Source organism: Eupeodes corollae, chromosome 3, assembly GCF_945859685.1.
Source record: "Eupeodes corollae chromosome 3, idEupCoro1.1, whole genome shotgun sequence".
NCBI classification, from domain to species: domain Eukaryota; kingdom Metazoa; phylum Arthropoda; class Insecta; order Diptera; family Syrphidae; genus Eupeodes; species Eupeodes corollae.
This window is the reverse complement of record NC_079149.1, coordinates 74,276,069-74,295,627: the sequence shown is the minus strand read 5'-3', so window position 1 is coordinate 74,295,627 and position 19,559 is coordinate 74,276,069. Positions and strand designations below refer to the sequence as shown.

Here is a 19,559-nt window from a genome sequence, read left to right as displayed (position 1 = left end):
TCGCTTCCTTCGCAATGCTCAAAAAAGCTCCACTGACATCACGTTTTGATCTTCCAATTATGTCAATATCATCTGCGTATCCGAGTAATTGGATGGATCTTTGGAAGATTGTGCCTCTAGTGTTTACGGTTGAGTTTTGCACAATTCTTTCCAGAACGATGTTGAAGAAGTCGCATGACAGTGCATCGCCTTGTCTAAAACCTTTTTTGACATCAAATGCATCGGTAAGATCTTTTCCGACCTTGATAGAGCAGCGTGCATTCTCCATCGTCATTCTGCACAAACGGATAAGTTTGACAGGGATGCCAAAACTAGACATTGCTCGGTAGAGCTCTTCCCTATAGATGCTGTCATACGCGGCTTTAAAATCGATAAAGAGATGGTGGGTATCGATTTGAAGCTCCTGGGTTTTTTCCAAGATCTGCCGTAGTGTGAATATTTGGTCGATAGTGGACTTTCCTGGTCTGAAGCCACACTGATAAGGACCAATCAGGTTGTTGACGAGTGGCTTCAGACGTTCACATAATACGGCAGAGAGGATCTTATACGCAATGTTAAGGAGACTGATGCCTCTGTAGTTGGCGCAGTTTAGAGGGTCTCCTTTCTTATGTATCGGGCACACTATGCTGAGATTCCACTCATCGGGCATGCTTTCTTCCGACCAAATTTTGCAGATGAGTTGGTGCATGCTCCCTACCAAGTCATCGCCTGCTGCTTTGAATAGTTCGGCGGTGATGCCGTCAGCTCCAGCAGCTTTGTTTGACTTAAGTTTAGATATAGCTATCTTCACTTCGTCAAGGTCGGGTAGGCGGAATTGTTGATCTGCGTCGCCGAGGTTGAGTGGTTCTATCTCCCTTACAGCGGAGTTCGGTTCGTCATCGCCGTTATATAATTTGGAGAAGTGATCTTTCCATATTCTCAGCATCGACTGTGGTTCTACTACGATGTTCCCTTGATCGTCTTTACAGGCTTCGGTTCGTGGCTGGTACCCTTGGGAGGTTTTTTTTACCTTTTGGTAAAACTTACGAACCTCATTCCTGTTGTGACATCCCTCTATCTCCTCGATCGCGCGCTTCTCATGCTCTCTTTTTTTCCGTCTAAGAAGCCGGTGTTCCTCTCTCCTCTTCTGCTCGTAGAGCTCGCGAGCAGCTCTAGTCCTTTTGTGCAGCGCCGTTTTGTATGCCTCTTGTTTCGCTGCGTGCGCTTGCCGGCATTCGTCGTCAAACCAGGGGTTTCGCTGTGGTGGCCGTGTGAAACCTAGCACTTCAGAGGCGGCATCTCTGATGGCTGCAAGGCAATGTTGCCACTGGTTTTCAATGCTTAATGCAGGAAGCATAGGACTCCTTAGGAGGTTACTAGAGACTCGATCGGAAAAGGACATGGCAGTCTCTTGCGATTGTAGCCGTCTAACGTCGAATCTTCTCACAGTACCTCCTTGTTTTGGCTTGGATCGGGATATCCGTAGCCGTGCCTTGGCTACAACGAGGTAGTGGTCCGAGTCAATGTTGGCCTCTCGGAATGTTCGGATATCCTGGATACTGGAGAAGTGTCGTGCGTCGATCGCAATGTGGTCAATCTGGTTGACGGTTGATTGATCAGGAGATTTCCATGTCCCCTTGTGGATATTGAGATGCGTGAACTGCGTACTAGCTACCAGAACGTCTCGCCCCGCAGCGAAATCGACCAGCCTGAATCCGTTGTCGGAGGTGGTGTCGTGCAGGCTGTATCTCCCGATTATGCCACCAAAGATGTCTTCTCTTCCTAGCTTGGCATTAAAATCTCCTAAGACAATTTTAATGTCATAGCCAGGGCACTGCTCATATGTCTTGTCCAAGAGCTCGAAGAACATATCTTTGGTGTCTTCATCTTTCTCCTCTGTTGGGGCATGCGCGCATATTAGGCTTATGTTGGCGAATTTAGCCTTGATGCGGATTGTCGTGATGCGCTCGCTCACACTGTTGAAACTCAAGACTTTTTGCCTGAGCCTAGTTCCAACAACAAATCCACACCCAAATAGACGCTGTCTTTGTTCTCGGTAGCAGTCGCCGTAGTAGATATCGCAGTCTTTTAGTTTGCGTTTACCCGGTCCATCCCATCGCACTTCTTGGATGGCTGTAATATCTGCCTTGCAGCAGTTTAGGGCTTCCGCTAATTGTTCGGCTGCACGTGGTCTGTTAAGGGACCTAACATTCCACGTACATATCCGAAGTTCGTTGTCCTTATTTCGTTTGCGTGGGTTGTCAACAGTGAATCCGTCCGTATCCGAGGCTTGTTGTTGCTTCGAAACTATGATGTTTTTACGTGGCCAGGAAGTCACCCCGACGGCACAACCCCCAACCTGGAGGGCCAGATCCTTAGTATAACTCCAAGGAAGGGGAGCCGGATGAACCGCTCCTTATAGGCCTGGGCTCCGAATATGTCGAAGAAGCCCTATAAGGTGTTCACTAAGTAGTTCGACCTTACTGGAACTGTAGACGCCACCGTTGATTCTATCTCGAGAATTCGTCCGCTGCCGCCTGGATAAGGAGAGGTGCCTTAGTGGAAACACCTCTCCCCCCCTCTCTCGTTTGCTGCCCCCAATCGGTCCTTTTCAGGACCACAATTAAATATAAAAGAGATTGAAAATAGAAATCATACACCGTTGACGAACAAAATACCTAATTTTTTTTCATTTGCCAATGAATATATGTATGTATATACTAAATACCTGATGATTATCAAAAAAAATAATTTTGCTAATTTACTTACTTTTTTGTACCAAAATATTTTTTTTGAAATGGAAACATAAAATAAAATTCCTTTTCGTGAAAATTTTTTTTTGTTGCTTTAGTCGCAAAAACATATTTTATTCCTTGTATTATTCTTATTTCGAAATGGAAACAAAAATTAAATAAAATTCCTTTTTCTGAAATTTTTTTTGTTGCTTTGCATATTTTATTCTTTTTTCCGTAGAAAAATTTTTTTTTTTGCTGCTTTACGGATTGGATACGAACAAATATTTCTTTTTCCAAAGGAAGAAAAAACATTTGTTTGTTGCTTTCTTTTTCTTCGTACGAGAATATTTTAGAATATATACAAAAAATTGAAAAATAAACACATCTCTTAATAGAAATTATTGGATACGAACAAATATTTCTTTTTGCAGAGGAAGAAAAAAACATTTTTTGTTTGTTGGTTTCTTTTTCTTTGAAAAAAAATAAAAAATATTTTTTCCGAACTGAAAAAAAAATGTTTTGTTGCTTTACGGATTGGATACGAACAAATATTTCTTTTTCTTCGTACCAGAATATTTTAAAATTGCTATATACCTACAAGAAATTGAAAAATAACCACATCTTTTAACAGAAATTAGAATTGCATACGAACAAATATTTCTTTTTCCAAAGAAAGAAAAAAACATGTTTGTTGGTTTCTATTTCTTTGAAAAAAAAAAAAATAAAAAATATTTTTTCCGAACTGAAAAAAAAATGTTTTGTTGCTTTACGGATTGGATACGAACAAATATTTCTTTTTGCAAAGGAAGAAAAAACATTTGTTTGGTTTCTTCTTCTTTGAAAAAAAAATGTGTTGCTTTACGGATTGGATACAAACAAATATTTCTTTTTGCAAAGAAAGAAAAAACATTTGTTTGTTGGTTTCTTCTTCTTCGTATTTTAAAATATATAAAAAAAATGAAAAATATACACATCTCTTAATAGAAATTATTTGTCGTCCTGAAAAGGACGGTTTTTTTTTTTGGTTTGCTGTCACTACATAGATTTAAGCACTTTTCTCTGTCTTCTTTGGCAACAAAACAGCTTGAATATTTGGAAGAACACCTCCTTGTGCGATTGTGACTCCAGAAAGTAATTTATTCAATTCCTCGTCGTTCCGAATAGCCAATTGCAAATGGCGGGGAATAATTCTAGTTTTTTTGTTGTCACGAGCAGCATTTCCCGCCAATTCCAAGACTTCTGCCGCCAAATATTCCATCACAGCTGCCAAATACACAGGGGCACCGGCTCCGACGCGCTCAGCATAGTTTCCCTTTCGCAGCAGACGATGAATACGACCAACAGGGAATTGTAATCCAGCACGATTAGAGCGGGACTTTGCCTTTCCCTTCACTTTTCCACCTTTACCACGACCAGACATTTTATATTATTGTTTTTTAAATATTTTTTACAAAAGAAAAAACACAAGAGAGCTCACTATTTCACTGTTCACTGTATCACTGCACACTGTAGAATGACAAAATTTTCGAACTGTGCGCTGTCTTTTATCTAAATTTTCGTATGCTCGCACACAGAAAAAAGAGGGTTGTGGCCTTAGAAAGCCGTTGTGGAAAGAGACAATATAATTCGTGAGTTTTTCAGAAAAATTCACAGTTCTCGTTCAGTCGTCATTGTGTGCAGTTCGTTAATAGTGAAAGTGAAGTGAATTATAAAAATAAAATGCCGCCAAAAACTAGTGGTAAAGCAGCTAAAAAAGCCGGAAAGGCACAAAAAAATATCACCAAGACCGATAAGAAGAAGAAGCGCAAGAGGAAGGAAAGCTACGCAATCTACATTTACAAAGTTTTGAAGCAAGTTCATCCTGACACTGGAATTTCATCGAAGGCCATGAGCATCATGAATAGTTTTGTGAACGACATCTTCGAAAGAATTGCTGCTGAAGCCTCTCGCTTAGCTCACTACAACAAGCGTTCAACAATCACAAGTCGGGAAATCCAGACTGCCGTGCGATTGTTGTTGCCTGGTGAACTAGCCAAGCATGCTGTTAGTGAAGGAACAAAGGCGGTTACCAAATACACAAGCTCGAAGTAATTTTTTTTTTATTGAATTTCTTCAAAAATGGCCCTTTTCAGGGCCGCAAAAATATCAATAAGAGATTAGAGAATTGAAAAAGAAATATTTTTTCTACCTGCGGAAAAATTCGTTAAATAAATATTTTTATCTGTGATTGAAGTAATTTTTTTTTATTTAATTTCTTCAAAAATGGCCCTTTTCAGGGCCGCAAAAATATCAATAAGAGATTAGAGAATTGACAAAAAAATATATTTTTTTTTCTACCTGCGGAAAAATTCGTTAAATAAATATTTTTATTTGTGATTGTAAGAGTATTTTCTATGAAAAAAATAAATTTTGTAAATTGTTCCAGACGCCACGTGAATCATGTCGCGTCCAATAGAAACACAAACATTTTTTTTATTGTTCTACGCATCGTGTACAGTCTCGAAGCGTCGCAAAAGTTTTAATAAGAAACTAGAGATTTGAGAAGAAAGGTATATACATATATTTTTTTTGCCTGTGGAATGATTTTATGAATCTATTTTGTTTTTCTTTGTGATTTTTGATTAGAAAATATATTTTCTATCAAAAGAAATACAAAAGTTAGTTCTGTTAATTGTTCCAGACACCACGTGTATCGTGCCGAGTCAAGTAGAAACGAAAAACATACAAAAAATACATTTTATTAAATAATTTTGTTTGTTTTGTTCTACCCATCGTGTCCAGTTATGTCGCTATGTGTACAGTGTACAGTCACGTAGCGTCACAAAAATATCTATAAAATATTAGAGAATTAAATTTGTTTGTGTTTTTTGATGTCAGATGTATGTAATTTCTATGAAAAGAAATACAAAATTCTTGTTATTTTGTTTAAGATTTTTTTTATTGTTCTACGCATCGAGTACAGTCTCGAAGCGTCACAAAATTTTTAATAAGAAACTAGAGAATTTAAAGAAATGTATGTTTTCTTTGCCTGTGGAATACATATTGTTTTTTGTTTTAATTTTTGATTACAAAATATATTTTCTATGAAAAGAAATACAAAACTTACTTTTGTTGATTGTTCCAGACACGACGTGTATCATGCCGAGTCAACTAAAAACAAAAAAATATAAATTTTGTTTGTATTGTTCTACCCATCGTGTCCAGTTATGTCGCTATGTGTACAGTCACGTAGCGTCGCAAAAACATCTAGGTATAAAATATTAGAGAATTAAATTTGTTTGTGTTTTTTGATGTCAGATGTACGTATGTAATTTCTATGAAAAGAAATACAACACTCTTGATATTTTGTTTAAGAATTTTCTTAATTGTTGCGGATATACTTCATGTCGCGTCCAGTCGATAAAAATATATGAAAATATATGTAATTTCTATGAAAAGAAATACAAAACTCTTGATAAATTGTGTAAGAATTTTTTTATTTGTTGCAGGAATGCGTCATGTCGCGTCCAGTCGATAAAAATATATGAAAAACATATGTAATTCCTGAAATAAAATACAAAACTCTTGATATTTTGTTTAAGAATTTTGTAAATTGTTGCAGGTATACGTCATGTCGCGTCTAGTCCATAAAAATACATGAAAACAAATACCTACATTTTGCCAAAGTATTTCGTTTGTATTTTTCTACGCATCGTGTACAGTCACATAGCGTGGAAACATTTCAATAATTACGTAGGTATTAGAGAAATGCAAAAAAAGAAAAATATGTTGTTGTCTTATTTGATAGTAAAAGTATTTTCTATGAAAGATATTTATTGTTGAAGGCATCGCATCGCGTCCAATCACAAAAAAGTAGAAAATAAACAGTACAGTCTCGCCCATACATATCGCATCGTACCTAGTAGCTGTAGTTAGAAAATAGGCGCAAAAATATATATTATTTATTTGTATTGATATTTCCTTTCTTTCTGCCCAATGAGAAATACATATGAATACAAATAAATTAAGTTTGCTTTTGAATACCTATTTCATAAAAAAACTATTTTCTGTAGAACAAAAAAAGGACGAAAATAAATGCAAAACTAAATACGTTTTCGGTTGTTCAGTCTCGCCCAGACAAATCGCATCGTGCCTAGTAGCTGTAGTAAGAAAATAGGCGCAAAAATATATTATTTATTTGTATTGATATTTCCTTTCTTTCTGCCCAATGAGAAAAACATATGAATACAAATAAATGAAGTTTGCATTTGCAATACCTATTTCATTAAAAAAAGTATTTTCTGTAGAACAAAAAAGCGCGAAAATAAATGCAAAACAAAATACGTTTCCGTTTGTTCAGTAGTGGTAGTCCCGTAGCGGCGACAGCGCGTGCCGGCCGCGCGGCGGCGTCGCATCGCATCCAGCCACTTCACCACCTATCCCGTCGCCGTTGCTCCACCAGCCCATCGCATCTCAACGCTATCATCGAGATAGTCCAAAAATTCTCCCTCCTTTTTAATAAAAAAAAGTTTTTATATCTCATTTTAGTATATTTTTTGTAGCCCTGAAAAGGACTGTGGATTTTTGTTTTGATTTCAACTTTGTTTTTCATTGAAATGGAAATTTTACTTCTTTGCCTTTTTAACAGCGACTGCCTTTTTTGGCTTGGCTGCTGCTGTGGCTGATTTTGCTTTTGGCACTTTAGGTTTAGGCGCGGCTGCCTTTGCTTTTGTTGGCTTTGCCTTAACTGCACTCGTTTTTTTAACACTTTTCACTTTTGGTTTTTCCACCTTCTTTTTATCTGCACTGGCACTTTTTTTTGTTGTGGCGGCTACTTTTTTTACTTTCTTTTCACCAGACACTTTTTTTAATTTTTTGTCACCAGCAGCGGCAGCTTTTGGTTTGGCGGCAGATTTTTTCTTCTCAGCAGACTTGGCCTTTGGTTCCTTGTTGGCACTAGGCGACAATTTAAAAGAACCCGCAGCTCCTTTTCCTTTGGTTTGCACTAATTTACCACTTATTACAGCACCTTTTAAATATTTTTTTATAAACGGAGCAAGTTTTTGTACATCAACTTTGTAAGTAGCAGCAATATATTTTTTGATTGCCAAAAGGGAAGAACCACCGCGATCTTTCAATGTTTTAATTGCCGCATCCACCATTTGCTGAGTCGGAGGATGAGTTGGTGCCGATTTTGGTTTTTTTGACCCACTTGCGGCGGCAGCTTTTTTTGGTTTTTTTTCCGCAACGATTGCAGGAGACGTAGCTACAGTATCTGCCATTTTGAATTCACTATTATTAATCACTTTAGAGCACAATTTTAAGAAATAGAAACACGTTTTTGTTAAAATTGCGCCAAATCCGCACCTACAGAAACGGCTAAATGAGAATCAAAGAGAGCGAAGGTATACAAAAAATTCATTTTGTACATAATTTGTACACTTTTGCAACTTAGTTTCCTCTTAAAACTTCAAAAATTTACGTCTTTTCGACCTTAATATTATAAAACAATTGACAAAATTTATTCTTACAATAATAATAGATAATTTAATAAATAATTTGATTGAAAAAACACTATCTATCAATGCATTAATAACAATTAAAGTAAATGTTTGGTGGTATTTTTTTAATACTTACCAACAAGAATGTTTATATTTAATAAATTAAACATATTTTCAGCTTGAAATTATTTTTAACATAAAGCTGATAGTTTATTTAAACTAAATAACTAAAAATTTCATCAAATTCTTACTTAATTTCTTTTTAATAAAATTAAAACAATATGGGTAATGAAACGCGTAGCATTTTTTCCCTAGGCTGTGACTTTTTCTTAGAAAATTTGTTAAACATTATCCCAAGCAAGAAAACAAATGAAAAACTACCTATATTTATATTATTTTGTTCATAAATATTAAATATTTAATCCATAACAAACATTAAAATACCAAAAATTTAAACAAATAATCAAGCAATCAAAACTCATAAACTATCGAATATTCGCTTGCCAAGGTTTACAAATTCACATTTGTATTACAAAAATCTGTACATTGAAAAAAAAACTGTCTTGCTTCAAAATTTGCCTTCAGATATATAAAAAAAAACAAAGCATAGACTTATAAAATACATCATTGAAATATTAAAAATTAAAACACACAAAACTCAAACATTTTCGAGTATTGACTTGCTTAGTAGACAAATTCACATTTTTACGAGTATTACAAAAAACTGTACATAGAAAAAAATTCTTACTTGAAAATTTGCCTTCAGACATAAAAAAAAGAAGCAATGCCTTATAAAATAACTATAATTAAAAAAGAAAAACAAAATTCATAAATTTTCGAATATATTTATACCTACGCATTTTCATTTGTATGATAAAAACTATGCATAGAAAGCAAGCAATAACATTTTCAAAATTTGCCTTCAAAGTAAATTATCACATTATCTTTCTACCTAAAATAAAAAAAAAATCGTGGAAATCGATAGGTACGTAATTACTAGATTGAATTAAAATTCATTTATATCTCTTTTAAATATTTTGTGGTCCTGAAAAGGACCGTTGAATATTTTTTTTAACCTCGATGATTTAAGCACGTTCGCCACGGATGCGTCTGGCCAATTGAATGTCTTTTGGCATAATTGTGACACGTTTGGCATGGATGGCGCACAAATTTGTGTCTTCAAACAGACCAACCAAATAAGCTTCACTTGCTTCTTGAAGCGCCATAACAGCTGAGCTCTGGAAACGCAAATCTGTTTTGAAATCTTGAGCAATTTCACGAACTAAACGTTGGAAAGGCAATTTACGAATTAACAATTCGGTGCTTTTCTGATAACGACGAATCTCACGAAGAGCCACTGTTCCAGGACGATAACGATGTGGTTTCTTTACACCTCCTGTTGCTGGAGCACTTTTACGAGCTGCCTTTGTTGCCAGTTGCTTACGTGGGGCTTTTCCACCAGTCGATTTACGGGCAGTTTGCTTTGTACGAGCCATGATTTCACTTTTTTTCACTTCACTAATAAACACAACACTTTTGTTCACAATTTTTTTAGAAAAATCGAATGTAGATTTCTGTTTAAGTCATTAAATTGGCTATTCATGTTTCCGTTCGACTGTTTTTTTCATTTTCGTTGTCGATTTATTTGGCCAATCAAAATTAAGAATTGTTATGAAAAATAAGTATAAATACTTGTGGTATTTCGAGCGAAGAGCCACAGTTTAACAGTGACTCTTGTGCAGTGCAGTTCTCTAGTTCAGTTTAAGTGTTTTTTTAATTAAATAAATAAAAATGACTGGTCGTGGTAAAGGAGGAAAAGGTTTGGGCAAAGGCGGAGCTAAGCGGCATCGTAAGGTATTGCGTGATAACATTCAAGGAATCACGAAACCAGCAATTCGTCGATTGGCTCGTCGTGGAGGTGTAAAACGTATTTCTGGTTTGATTTACGAAGAAACACGTGGAGTGTTGAAAGTTTTTCTGGAAAATGTTATCCGAGATGCCGTTACTTACACCGAACACGCTAAGCGTAAGACAGTTACAGCTATGGATGTAGTTTACGCTTTGAAGAGACAAGGGCGTACTCTTTACGGTTTCGGAGGTTAAGAATTTTATTCGAAACAAACAATCGGTCCTTTTCAGGACCACAATTAAATATAAAAGAGATTGAAAATAGAAATCATACACCGTTGACGAACAAAATACCTAATTTTTTTTCATTTGCCAATGAATATATGTATGTATATACTAAATACCTGATGATTATCAAAAAAAATTATTTTGCTAATTTACTTACTTTTTTGTACCAAAATATTTTTTTTGAAATGGAAACATAAAATAAAATTCCTTTTTGTGAAAAATTTTTTTTTTTGCTTTAGTCGCAAAAACATATTTTATTCCTTGTTCTTATTCTTTTTTCGAAATGGAAACAAAAATTAAATAAAATTCCTTTTTCTGAAATTTTTTTTGTTGCTTTGCATATTTTATTCTTTTTTCCGTAGAAAAAATTTTTTTTTTGCTGCTTTACGGATTGGATACGAACAAATATTTCTTTTTCCAAAGGAAGAAAAAACATTTGTTTGTTGCTTTCTTTTTCTTCGTACGAGAATATTTTAGAATATATACAAAAAATTGAAAAATAAACACATCTCTTAATAGAAATTATTGGATACGAACAAATATTTCTTTTTGCAGAGGAAGAAAAAAACATTTTTTGTTTGTTGGTTTCTTTTTCTTTGAAAAAAAATAAAAAATATTTTTTCCGAACTGAAAAAAAAAATGTTTTGTTGCTTTACGGATTGGATACGAACAAATATTTCTTTTTCTTCGTACCAGAATATTTTAAAATTGCTATATACCTACAAGAAATTGAAAAATAACCACATCTTTTAACAGAAATTAGAATTGCATACGAACAAATATTTCTTTTTCCAAAGAAAGAAAAAAACATGTTTGTTGGTTTCTATTTCTTTGAAAAAAAAAAAAAATAAAAAATATTTTTTCCGAACTGAAAAAAAAATGTTTTGTTGCTTTACGGATTGGATACGAACAAATATTTCTTTTTGCAAAGGAAGAAAAAACATTTGTTTGGTTTCTTCTTCTTTGAAAAAAAAATGTGTTGCTTTACGGATTGGATACAAACAAATATTTCTTTTTGCAAAGAAAGAAAAAACATTTGTTTGTTGGTTTCTTCTTCTTCGTATTTTAAAATATATAAAAAAAATGAAAAATATACACATCTCTTAATAGAAATTATTTGTCGTCCTGAAAAGGACGGTTTTTTTTTTGTTTGCTGTCACTACATAGATTTAAGCACTTTTCTCTGTCTTCTTTGGCAACAAAACAGCTTGAATATTTGGAAGAACACCTCCTTGTGCGATTGTGACTCCAGAAAGTAATTTATTCAATTCCTCGTCGTTCCGAATAGCCAATTGCAAATGGCGGGGAATAATTCTAGTTTTTTTGTTGTCACGAGCAGCATTTCCCGCCAATTCCAAGACTTCTGCCGCCAAATATTCCATCACAGCTGCCAAATACACAGGGGCACCGGCTCCGACGCGCTCAGCATAGTTTCCCTTTCGCAGCAGACGATGAATACGACCAACAGGGAATTGTAATCCAGCACGATTAGAGCGGGACTTTGCCTTTCCCTTCACTTTTCCACCTTTACCACGACCAGACATTTTATATTATTGTTTTTTAAATATTTTTTACAAAAGAAAAAACACAAGAGAGCTCACTATTTCACTGTTCACTGTATCACTGCACACTGTAGAATGACAAAATTTTCGAACTGTGCGCTGTCTTTTATCTAAATTTTCGTATGCTCGCACACAGAAAAAAGAGGGTTGTGGCCTTAGAAAGCCGTTGTGGAAAGAGACAATATAATTCGTGAGTTTTTCAGAAAAATTCACAGTTCTCGTTCAGTCGTCATTGTGTGCAGTTCGTTAATAGTGAAAGTGAAGTGAATTATAAAAATAAAATGCCGCCAAAAACTAGTGGTAAAGCAGCTAAAAAAGCCGGAAAGGCACAAAAAAATATCACCAAGACCGATAAGAAGAAGAAGCGCAAGAGGAAGGAAAGCTACGCAATCTACATTTACAAAGTTTTGAAGCAAGTTCATCCTGACACTGGAATTTCATCGAAGGCCATGAGCATCATGAATAGTTTTGTGAACGACATCTTCAAAAGAATTGCTGCTGAAGCCTCTCGCTTAGCTCACTACAACAAGCGTTCAACAATCACAAGTCGGGAAATCCAGACTGCCGTGCGATTGTTGTTGCCTGGTGAACTAGCCAAGCATGCTGTTAGTGAAGGAACAAAGGCGGTTACCAAATACACAAGCTCGAAGTAATTTTTTTTTTATTGAATTTCTTCAAAAATGGCCCTTTTCAGGGCCGCAAAAATATCAATAAGAGATTAGAGAATTCGTTAAATAAATATTTTTATTTGTGATTGAAGTAATTTTTTTTTATTTAATTTCTTCAAAAATGGCCCTTTTCAGGGCCGCAAAAATATCAATAAGAGATTAGAGAATTGACAAAAAAATATATTTTTTTTTCTACCTGCGGAAAAATTCGTTAAATAAATATTTTTATTTGTGATTGTAAGAGTATTTTCTATGAAAAAAATAAATTTTGTAAATTGTTCCAGACGCCACGTGAATCATGTCGCGTCCAATAGAAACACAAACATTTTTTTTATTGTTCTACGCATCGTGTACAGTCTCGAAGCGTCGCAAAAGTTTTAATAAGAAACTAGAGATTTGAGAAGAAAGGTATATACATATATTTTTTTTGCCTGTGGAATGATTTTATGAATCTATTTTGTTTTTCTTTGTGATTTTTGATTAGAAAATATATTTTCTATCAAAAGAAATACAAAAGTTAGTTCTGTTAATTGTTCCAGACACCACGTGTATCGTGCCGAGTCAAGTAGAAACGAAAAACATACAAAAAATACATTTTATTAAATAATTTTGTTTGTTTTGTTCTACCCATCGTGTCCAGTTATGTCGCTATGTGTACAGTCACGTAGCGTCACAAAGATATCTATAAAATATTAGAGAATTAAATTTGTTTGTGTTTTTTGATGTCAGATGTATGTAATTTCTATGAAAAGAAATACAAAATTCTTGTTATTTTGTTTAAGATTTTTTTTATTGTTCTACGCATCGAGTACAGTCTCGAAGCGTCACAAAATTTTTAATAAGAAACTAGAGAATTTAAAGAAATGTATGTTTTCTTTGCCTGTGGAATACATATTGTTTTTTGTTTTAATTTTTGATTACAAAATATATTTTCTATGAAAAGAAATACAAAACTTACTTTTGTTGATTGTTCCAGACACGACGTGTATCATGCCGAGTCAACTAAAAACAAAAAAATATAAATTTTGTTTGTATTGTTCTACCCATCGTGTCCAGTTATGTCGCTATGTGTACAGTCACGTAGCGTCGCAAAAACATCTAGGTATAAAATATTAGAGAATTAAATTTGTTTGTGTTTTTTGATGTCAGATGTACGTATGTAATTTCTATGAAAAGAAATACAACACTCTTGATATTTTGTTTAAGAATTTTCTTAATTGTTGCGGATATACTTCATGTCGCGTCCAGTCGATAAAAATATATGAAAATATATGTAATTTCTATGAAAAGAAATACAAAACTCTTGATAAATTGTGTAAGAATTTTTTTATTTGTTGCAGGAATGCGTCATGTCGCGTCCAGTCGATAAAAATATATGAAAAACATATGTAATTCCTGAAATAAAATACAAAACTCTTGATATTTTGTTTAAGAATTTTGTAAATTGTTGCAGGTATACGTCATGTCGCGTCTAGTCCATATAAAATACATGAAAACAAATACCTACATTTTGCCAAAGTATTTCGTTTGTATTTTTCTACGCATCGTGTACAGTCACATAGCGTGGAAACATTTCAATAATTACGTAGGTATTAGAGAAATGCAAAAAAAGAAAAATATGTTGTTGTCTTATTTAATAGTAAAAGTATTTTCTATGAAAGATATTTATTGTTGAAGGCATCGCATCGCGTCCAATCACAAAAAAGTAGAAAATAAACAGTACAGTCTCGCCCATACATATCGCATCGTACCTAGTAGCTGTAGTTAGAAAATAGGCGCAAAAATATATATTATTTATTTGTATTGATATTTCCTTTCTTTCTGCCCAATGAGAAATACATATGAATACAAATAAATTAAGTTTGCTTTTGAATACCTATTTCATAAAAAAACTATTTTCTGTAGAACAAAAAAAGGACGAAAATAAATGCAAAACTAAATACGTTTTCGGTTGTTCAGTCTCGCCCAGACAAATCGCATCGTGCCTAGTAGCTGTAGTAAGAAAATAGGCGCAAAAATATATTATTTATTTGTATTGATATTTCCTTTCTTTCTGCCCAATGAGAAAAACATATGAATACAAATAAATGAAGTTTGCATTTGCAATACCTATTTCATTAAAAAAAGTATTTTCTGTAGAACAAAAAAGCGCGAAAATAAATGCAAAACAAAATACGTTTCCGTTTGTTCAGTAGTGGTAGTCCCGTAGCGGCGACAGCGCGCGCCGGCCGCGCGGCGGCGTCGCATCGCATCCAGCCACTTCACCACTTATCCCGTCGCCGTTGCTCCACCAGCCCATCGCATCTCAACGCTATCATCGAGATAGTCCAAAAATTCTCCCTCCTTTTTAATAAAAAATTAAAAAAAAAAAGTTTTTATATCTCATTTTAGTATATTTTTTGTAGCCCTGAAAAGGACTGTGGATTTTTGTTTTGATTTCAACTTTGTTTTTCATTGAAATGGAAATTTTACTTCTTTGCCTTTTTAACAGCGACTGCCTTTTTTGGCTTGGCTGCTGCTGTGGCTGATTTTGCTTTTGGCACTTTAGGTTTAGGCGCGGCTGCCTTTGCTTTTGTTGGCTTTGCCTTAACTGCACTCGTTTTTTTAACACTTTTCACTTTTGGTTTTTCCACCTTCTTTTTATCTGCACTGGCACTTTTTTTTGTTGTGGCGGCTACTTTTTTTACTTTCTTTTCACCAGACACTTTTTTTAATTTTTTGTCACCAGCAGCGGCAGCTTTTGGTTTGGCGGCAGATTTTTTCTTCTCAGCAGACTTGGCCTTTGGTTCCTTGTTGGCACTAGGCGACAATTTAAAAGAACCCGCAGCTCCTTTTCCTTTGGTTTGCACTAATTTACCACTTATTACAGCACCTTTTAAATATTTTTTTATAAACGGAGCAAGTTTTTGTACATCAACTTTGTAAGTAGCAGCAATATATTTTTTGATTGCCAAAAGGGAAGAACCACCGCGATCTTTCAATGTTTTAATTGCCGCATCCACCATTTGCTGAGTCGGAGGATGAGTTGGTGCCGATTTTGGTTTTTTTGACCCACTTGCGGCGGCAGCTTTTTTTGGTTTTTTTTCCGCAACGATTGCAGGAGACGTAGCTACAGTATCTGCCATTTTGAATTCACTATTATTAATCACTTTAGAGCACAATTTTAAGAAATAGAAACACGTTTTTGTTAAAATTGCGCCAAATCCGCACCTACAGAAACGGCTAAATGAGAATCAAAGAGAGCGAAGGTATACAAAAAATTCATTTTGTACATAATTTGTACACTTTTGCAACTTAGTTTCCTCTTAAAACTTCAAAAATTTACGTCTTTTCGACCTAAATATTATAAAACAATTGACAAAATTTATTCTTACAATAATAATAGATAATTTAATAAATAATTTGATTGAAAAAACACTATCTATCAATGCATTAATAACAATTAAAGTAAATGTTTGGTGGTATTTTTTTAATACTTACCAACAAGAATGTTTATATTTAATAAATTAAACATATTTTCAGCTTGAAATTATTTTTAACATAAAGCTGATAGTTTATTTAAACTAAATAACTAAAAATTTCATCAAATTCTTACTTAATTTCTTTTTAATAAAATTAAAACAATATGGGTAATGAAACGCGTAGCATTTTTTCCCTAGGCTGTGACTTTTTCTTAGAAAATTTGTTAAACATTATCCCAAGCAAGAAAACAAATGAAAAACTATATTTATATTATTTTGTTCATAAATATTAAATATTTAATCCATAACAAACATTAAAATACCAAAAATTTAAACAAATAATCAAGCAATCAAAACTCATAAACTATCGAATATTCGCTTGCCAAGGTTTACAAATTCACATTTGTATTACAAAAATCTGTACATTGAAAAAAAAACTTTCTTGCTTCAAAATTTGCCTTCAGATATATAAAAAAAAAACAAAGCATAGACTTATAAAATACATCATTGAAATATTAAAAATTAAAACACACAAAACTCAAACATTTTCGAGTATTGACTTGCTTAGTAGACAAATTCACATTTTTACGAGTATTACAAAAAACTGTACATAGAAAAAAATTCTTACTTGAAAATTTGCCTTCAGACATAAAAAAAAGAAGCAATGCCTTATAAAATAACTATAATTAAAAAAGAAAAACAAAATTCATAAATTTTCGAGCATTGGCTTGCGTAGGTATAAATATTTTCATTTGTATGATAAAAACTATGCATAGAAAGCAAGCAATAACATTTTCAAAATTTGCCTTCAAAGTAAATTATCACATTATCTTTCTACCTAAAATAAAAAAAAAATCGTGGAAATCGATAGGTACGTAATTACTAGATTGAATTAAAATTCATTTATATCTCTTTTAAATATTTTGTGGTCCTGAAAAGGACCGTTGAATATTTTTTTTAACCTCGATGATTTAAGCACGTTCGCCACGAATGCGTCTGGCCAATTGAATGTCTTTTGGCATAATTGTGACACGTTTGGCATGGATGGCGCACAAATTTGTGTCTTCAAACAGGCCAACCAAATAAGCTTCACTTGCTTCTTGAAGCGCCATAACAGCTGAGCTCTGGAAACGCAAATCTGTTTTGAAATCTTGAGCAATTTCACGAACTAAACGTTGGAAAGGCAATTTACGAATTAACAATTCGGTGCTTTTCTGATAACGACGAATCTCACGAAGAGCCACTGTTCCAGGACGATAACGATGTGGTTTCTTTACACCTCCTGTTGCTGGAGCACTTTTACGAGCTGCCTTTGTTGCCAGTTGCTTACGTGGGGCTTTTCCACCAGTCGATTTACGGGCAGTTTGCTTTGTACGAGCCATGATTTCACTTTTTTTCACTTCACTAATAAACACAACACTTTTGTTCACAATTTTTTTAGAAAAATCGAATGTAGATTTCTGTTTAAGTCATTAAATTGGCTATTCATGTTTCCGTTCGACTGTTTTTTTCATTTTCGTTGTCGATTTATTTGGCCAATCAAAATTAAGAATTGTTATGAAAAATAAGTATAAATACTTGTGGTATTTCGAGCGAAGAGCCACAGTTTAACAGTGACTCTTGTGCAGTGCAGTTCTCTAGTTCAGTTTAAGTGTTTTTTTAATTAAATAAATAAAAATGACTGGTCGTGGTAAAGGAGGAAAAGGTTTGGGCAAAGGCGGAGCTAAGCGGCATCGTAAGGTATTGCGTGATAACATTCAAGGAATCACGAAACCAGCAATTCGTCGATTGGCTCGTCGTGGAGGTGTAAAACGTATTTCTGGTTTGATTTACGAAGAAACACGTGGAGTGTTGAAAGTTTTTCTGGAAAATGTTATCCGAGATGCCGTTACTTACACCGAACACGCTAAGCGTAAGACAGTTACAGCTATGGATGTAGTTTACGCTTTGAAGAGACAAGGGCGTACTCTTTACGGTTTCGGAGGTTAAGAATTTTATTCGAAACAAACAATCGGTCCTTTTCAGGACCACAATTAAATATAAAAGAGATTGAAAATAGAAATCATACACCGTTGACGAACAAAATACCTAATTTTTTTTCATTTGCCAATGAATATATGTATGTATATACTAAATACCTGATGATTATCAAAAAAAATTATTTTGCTAATTTACTTACTTTTTTGTACCAAAATATTTTTTTTGAAATGGAAACATAAAATAAAATTCCTTTTTGTGAAAAATTTTTTTTTTTGCTTTAGTCGCAAAAACATATTTTATTCCTTGTATTATTCTTTTTTCGAAATGGAAACAAAAATTAAATAAAATTCCTTTTTCTGAAATTTTTTTTGTTGCTTTGCATATTTTATTCTTTTTTCCGTAGAAAAAATTTTTTTTTTGCTGCTTTACGGATTGGATACGAACAAATATTTCTTTTTCCAAAGGAAGAAAAAACATTTGTTTGTTGCTTTCTTTTTCTTCGTACGAGAATATTTTAGAATATATACAAAAAATTGAAAAATAAACACATCTCTTAATAGAAATTATTGGATACGAACAAATATTTCTTTTTGCAGAGGAAGAAAAAAACATTTTTTGTTTGTTGGTTTCTTTTTCTTTGAAAAAAAATAAAAAATATTTTTTCCGAACTGAAAAAAAAATGTTTTGTTGCTTTACGGATTGGATACGAACAAATATTTCTTTTTCTTCGTACCAGAATATTTTAAAATTGCTATATACCTACAAGAAATTGAAAAATAACCACATCTTTTAACAGAAATTAGAATTGCATACGAACAAATATTTCTTTTTCCAAAGAAAGAAAAAAACATGTTTGTTGGTTTCTATTTCTTTGAAAAAAAAAAATAAAAAATATTTTTTCCGAACTGAAAAAAAAATGTTTTGTTGCTTTACGGATTGGATACGAACAAATATTTCTTTTTGCAAAGGAAGAAAAAACATTTGTTTGGTTTCTTCTTCTTTGAAAAAAAAATGTGTTGCTTTACGGATTGGATACAAACAAATATTTCTTTTTGCAAAGAAAGAAAAAACATTTGTTTGTTGGTTTCTTCTTCTTCGTATTTTAAAATATATAAAAAAAATGAAAAATATACACATCTCTTAATAGAAATTATTTGTCGTCCTGAAAAGGACGGTTTTTTTTTTGTTTGCTGTCACTACATAGATTTAAGCACTTTTCTCTGTCTTCTTTGGCAACAAAACAGCTTGAATATTTGGAAGAACACCTCCTTGTGCGATTGTGACTCCAGAAAGTAATTTATTCAATTCCTCGTCGTTCCGAATAGCCAATTGCAAATGGCGGGGAATAATTCTAGTTTTTTTGTTGTCACGAGCAGCATTTCCCGCCAATTCCAAGACTTCTGCTGCCAAATACACAGGGGCACCGGCTCCGACGCGCTCAGCATAGTTTCCCTTTCGCAGCAGACGATGAATACGACCAACAGGGAATTGTAATCCAGCACGATTAGAGCGGGACTTTGCCTTTCCCTTCACTTTTCCACCTTTACCACGACCAGAC

The 19,559-nt window shown here is 33.8% G+C and overlaps 3 protein-coding genes across 3 annotated transcripts; 1 reads left to right on the top strand and 2 right to left on the bottom strand.

Moving 5' to 3' along the window:
- Nucleotides 1-9,240: 9,240 nt before the first annotated feature.
- On the bottom strand, nt 9,241-9,731 carry LOC129949668 (histone H3). The gene has a single exon (XM_056061259.1). It carries the CDS (start codon nt 9,688-9,690, stop codon nt 9,280-9,282), a length of 411 nt encoding a protein of 136 aa, XP_055917234.1. The 5' UTR covers nt 9,691-9,731; the 3' UTR covers nt 9,241-9,279.
- Nucleotides 9,732-9,936: 205 nt separating this feature from the next.
- Nucleotides 9,937-18,529, top strand: LOC129950598 (histone H4-like). Its single transcript, XM_056062529.1, has 2 exons — nt 9,937-10,294; nt 17,699-18,529. Exons 1-2 carry the CDS (start codon nt 9,986-9,988, stop codon nt 18,008-18,010), a joined length of 621 nt encoding a protein of 206 aa, XP_055918504.1. The 5' UTR covers nt 9,937-9,985; the 3' UTR covers nt 18,011-18,529.
- On the bottom strand, nt 16,215-17,658 carry LOC129949670 (histone H3). Its single transcript, XM_056061261.1, has one exon. The coding sequence runs from the start codon at nt 17,401-17,403 to the stop codon at nt 16,993-16,995; it is 411 nt and encodes a 136-aa protein (XP_055917236.1). The 5' UTR covers nt 17,404-17,658; the 3' UTR covers nt 16,215-16,992.
- Nucleotides 18,530-19,559: the final 1,030 nt, after the last annotated feature.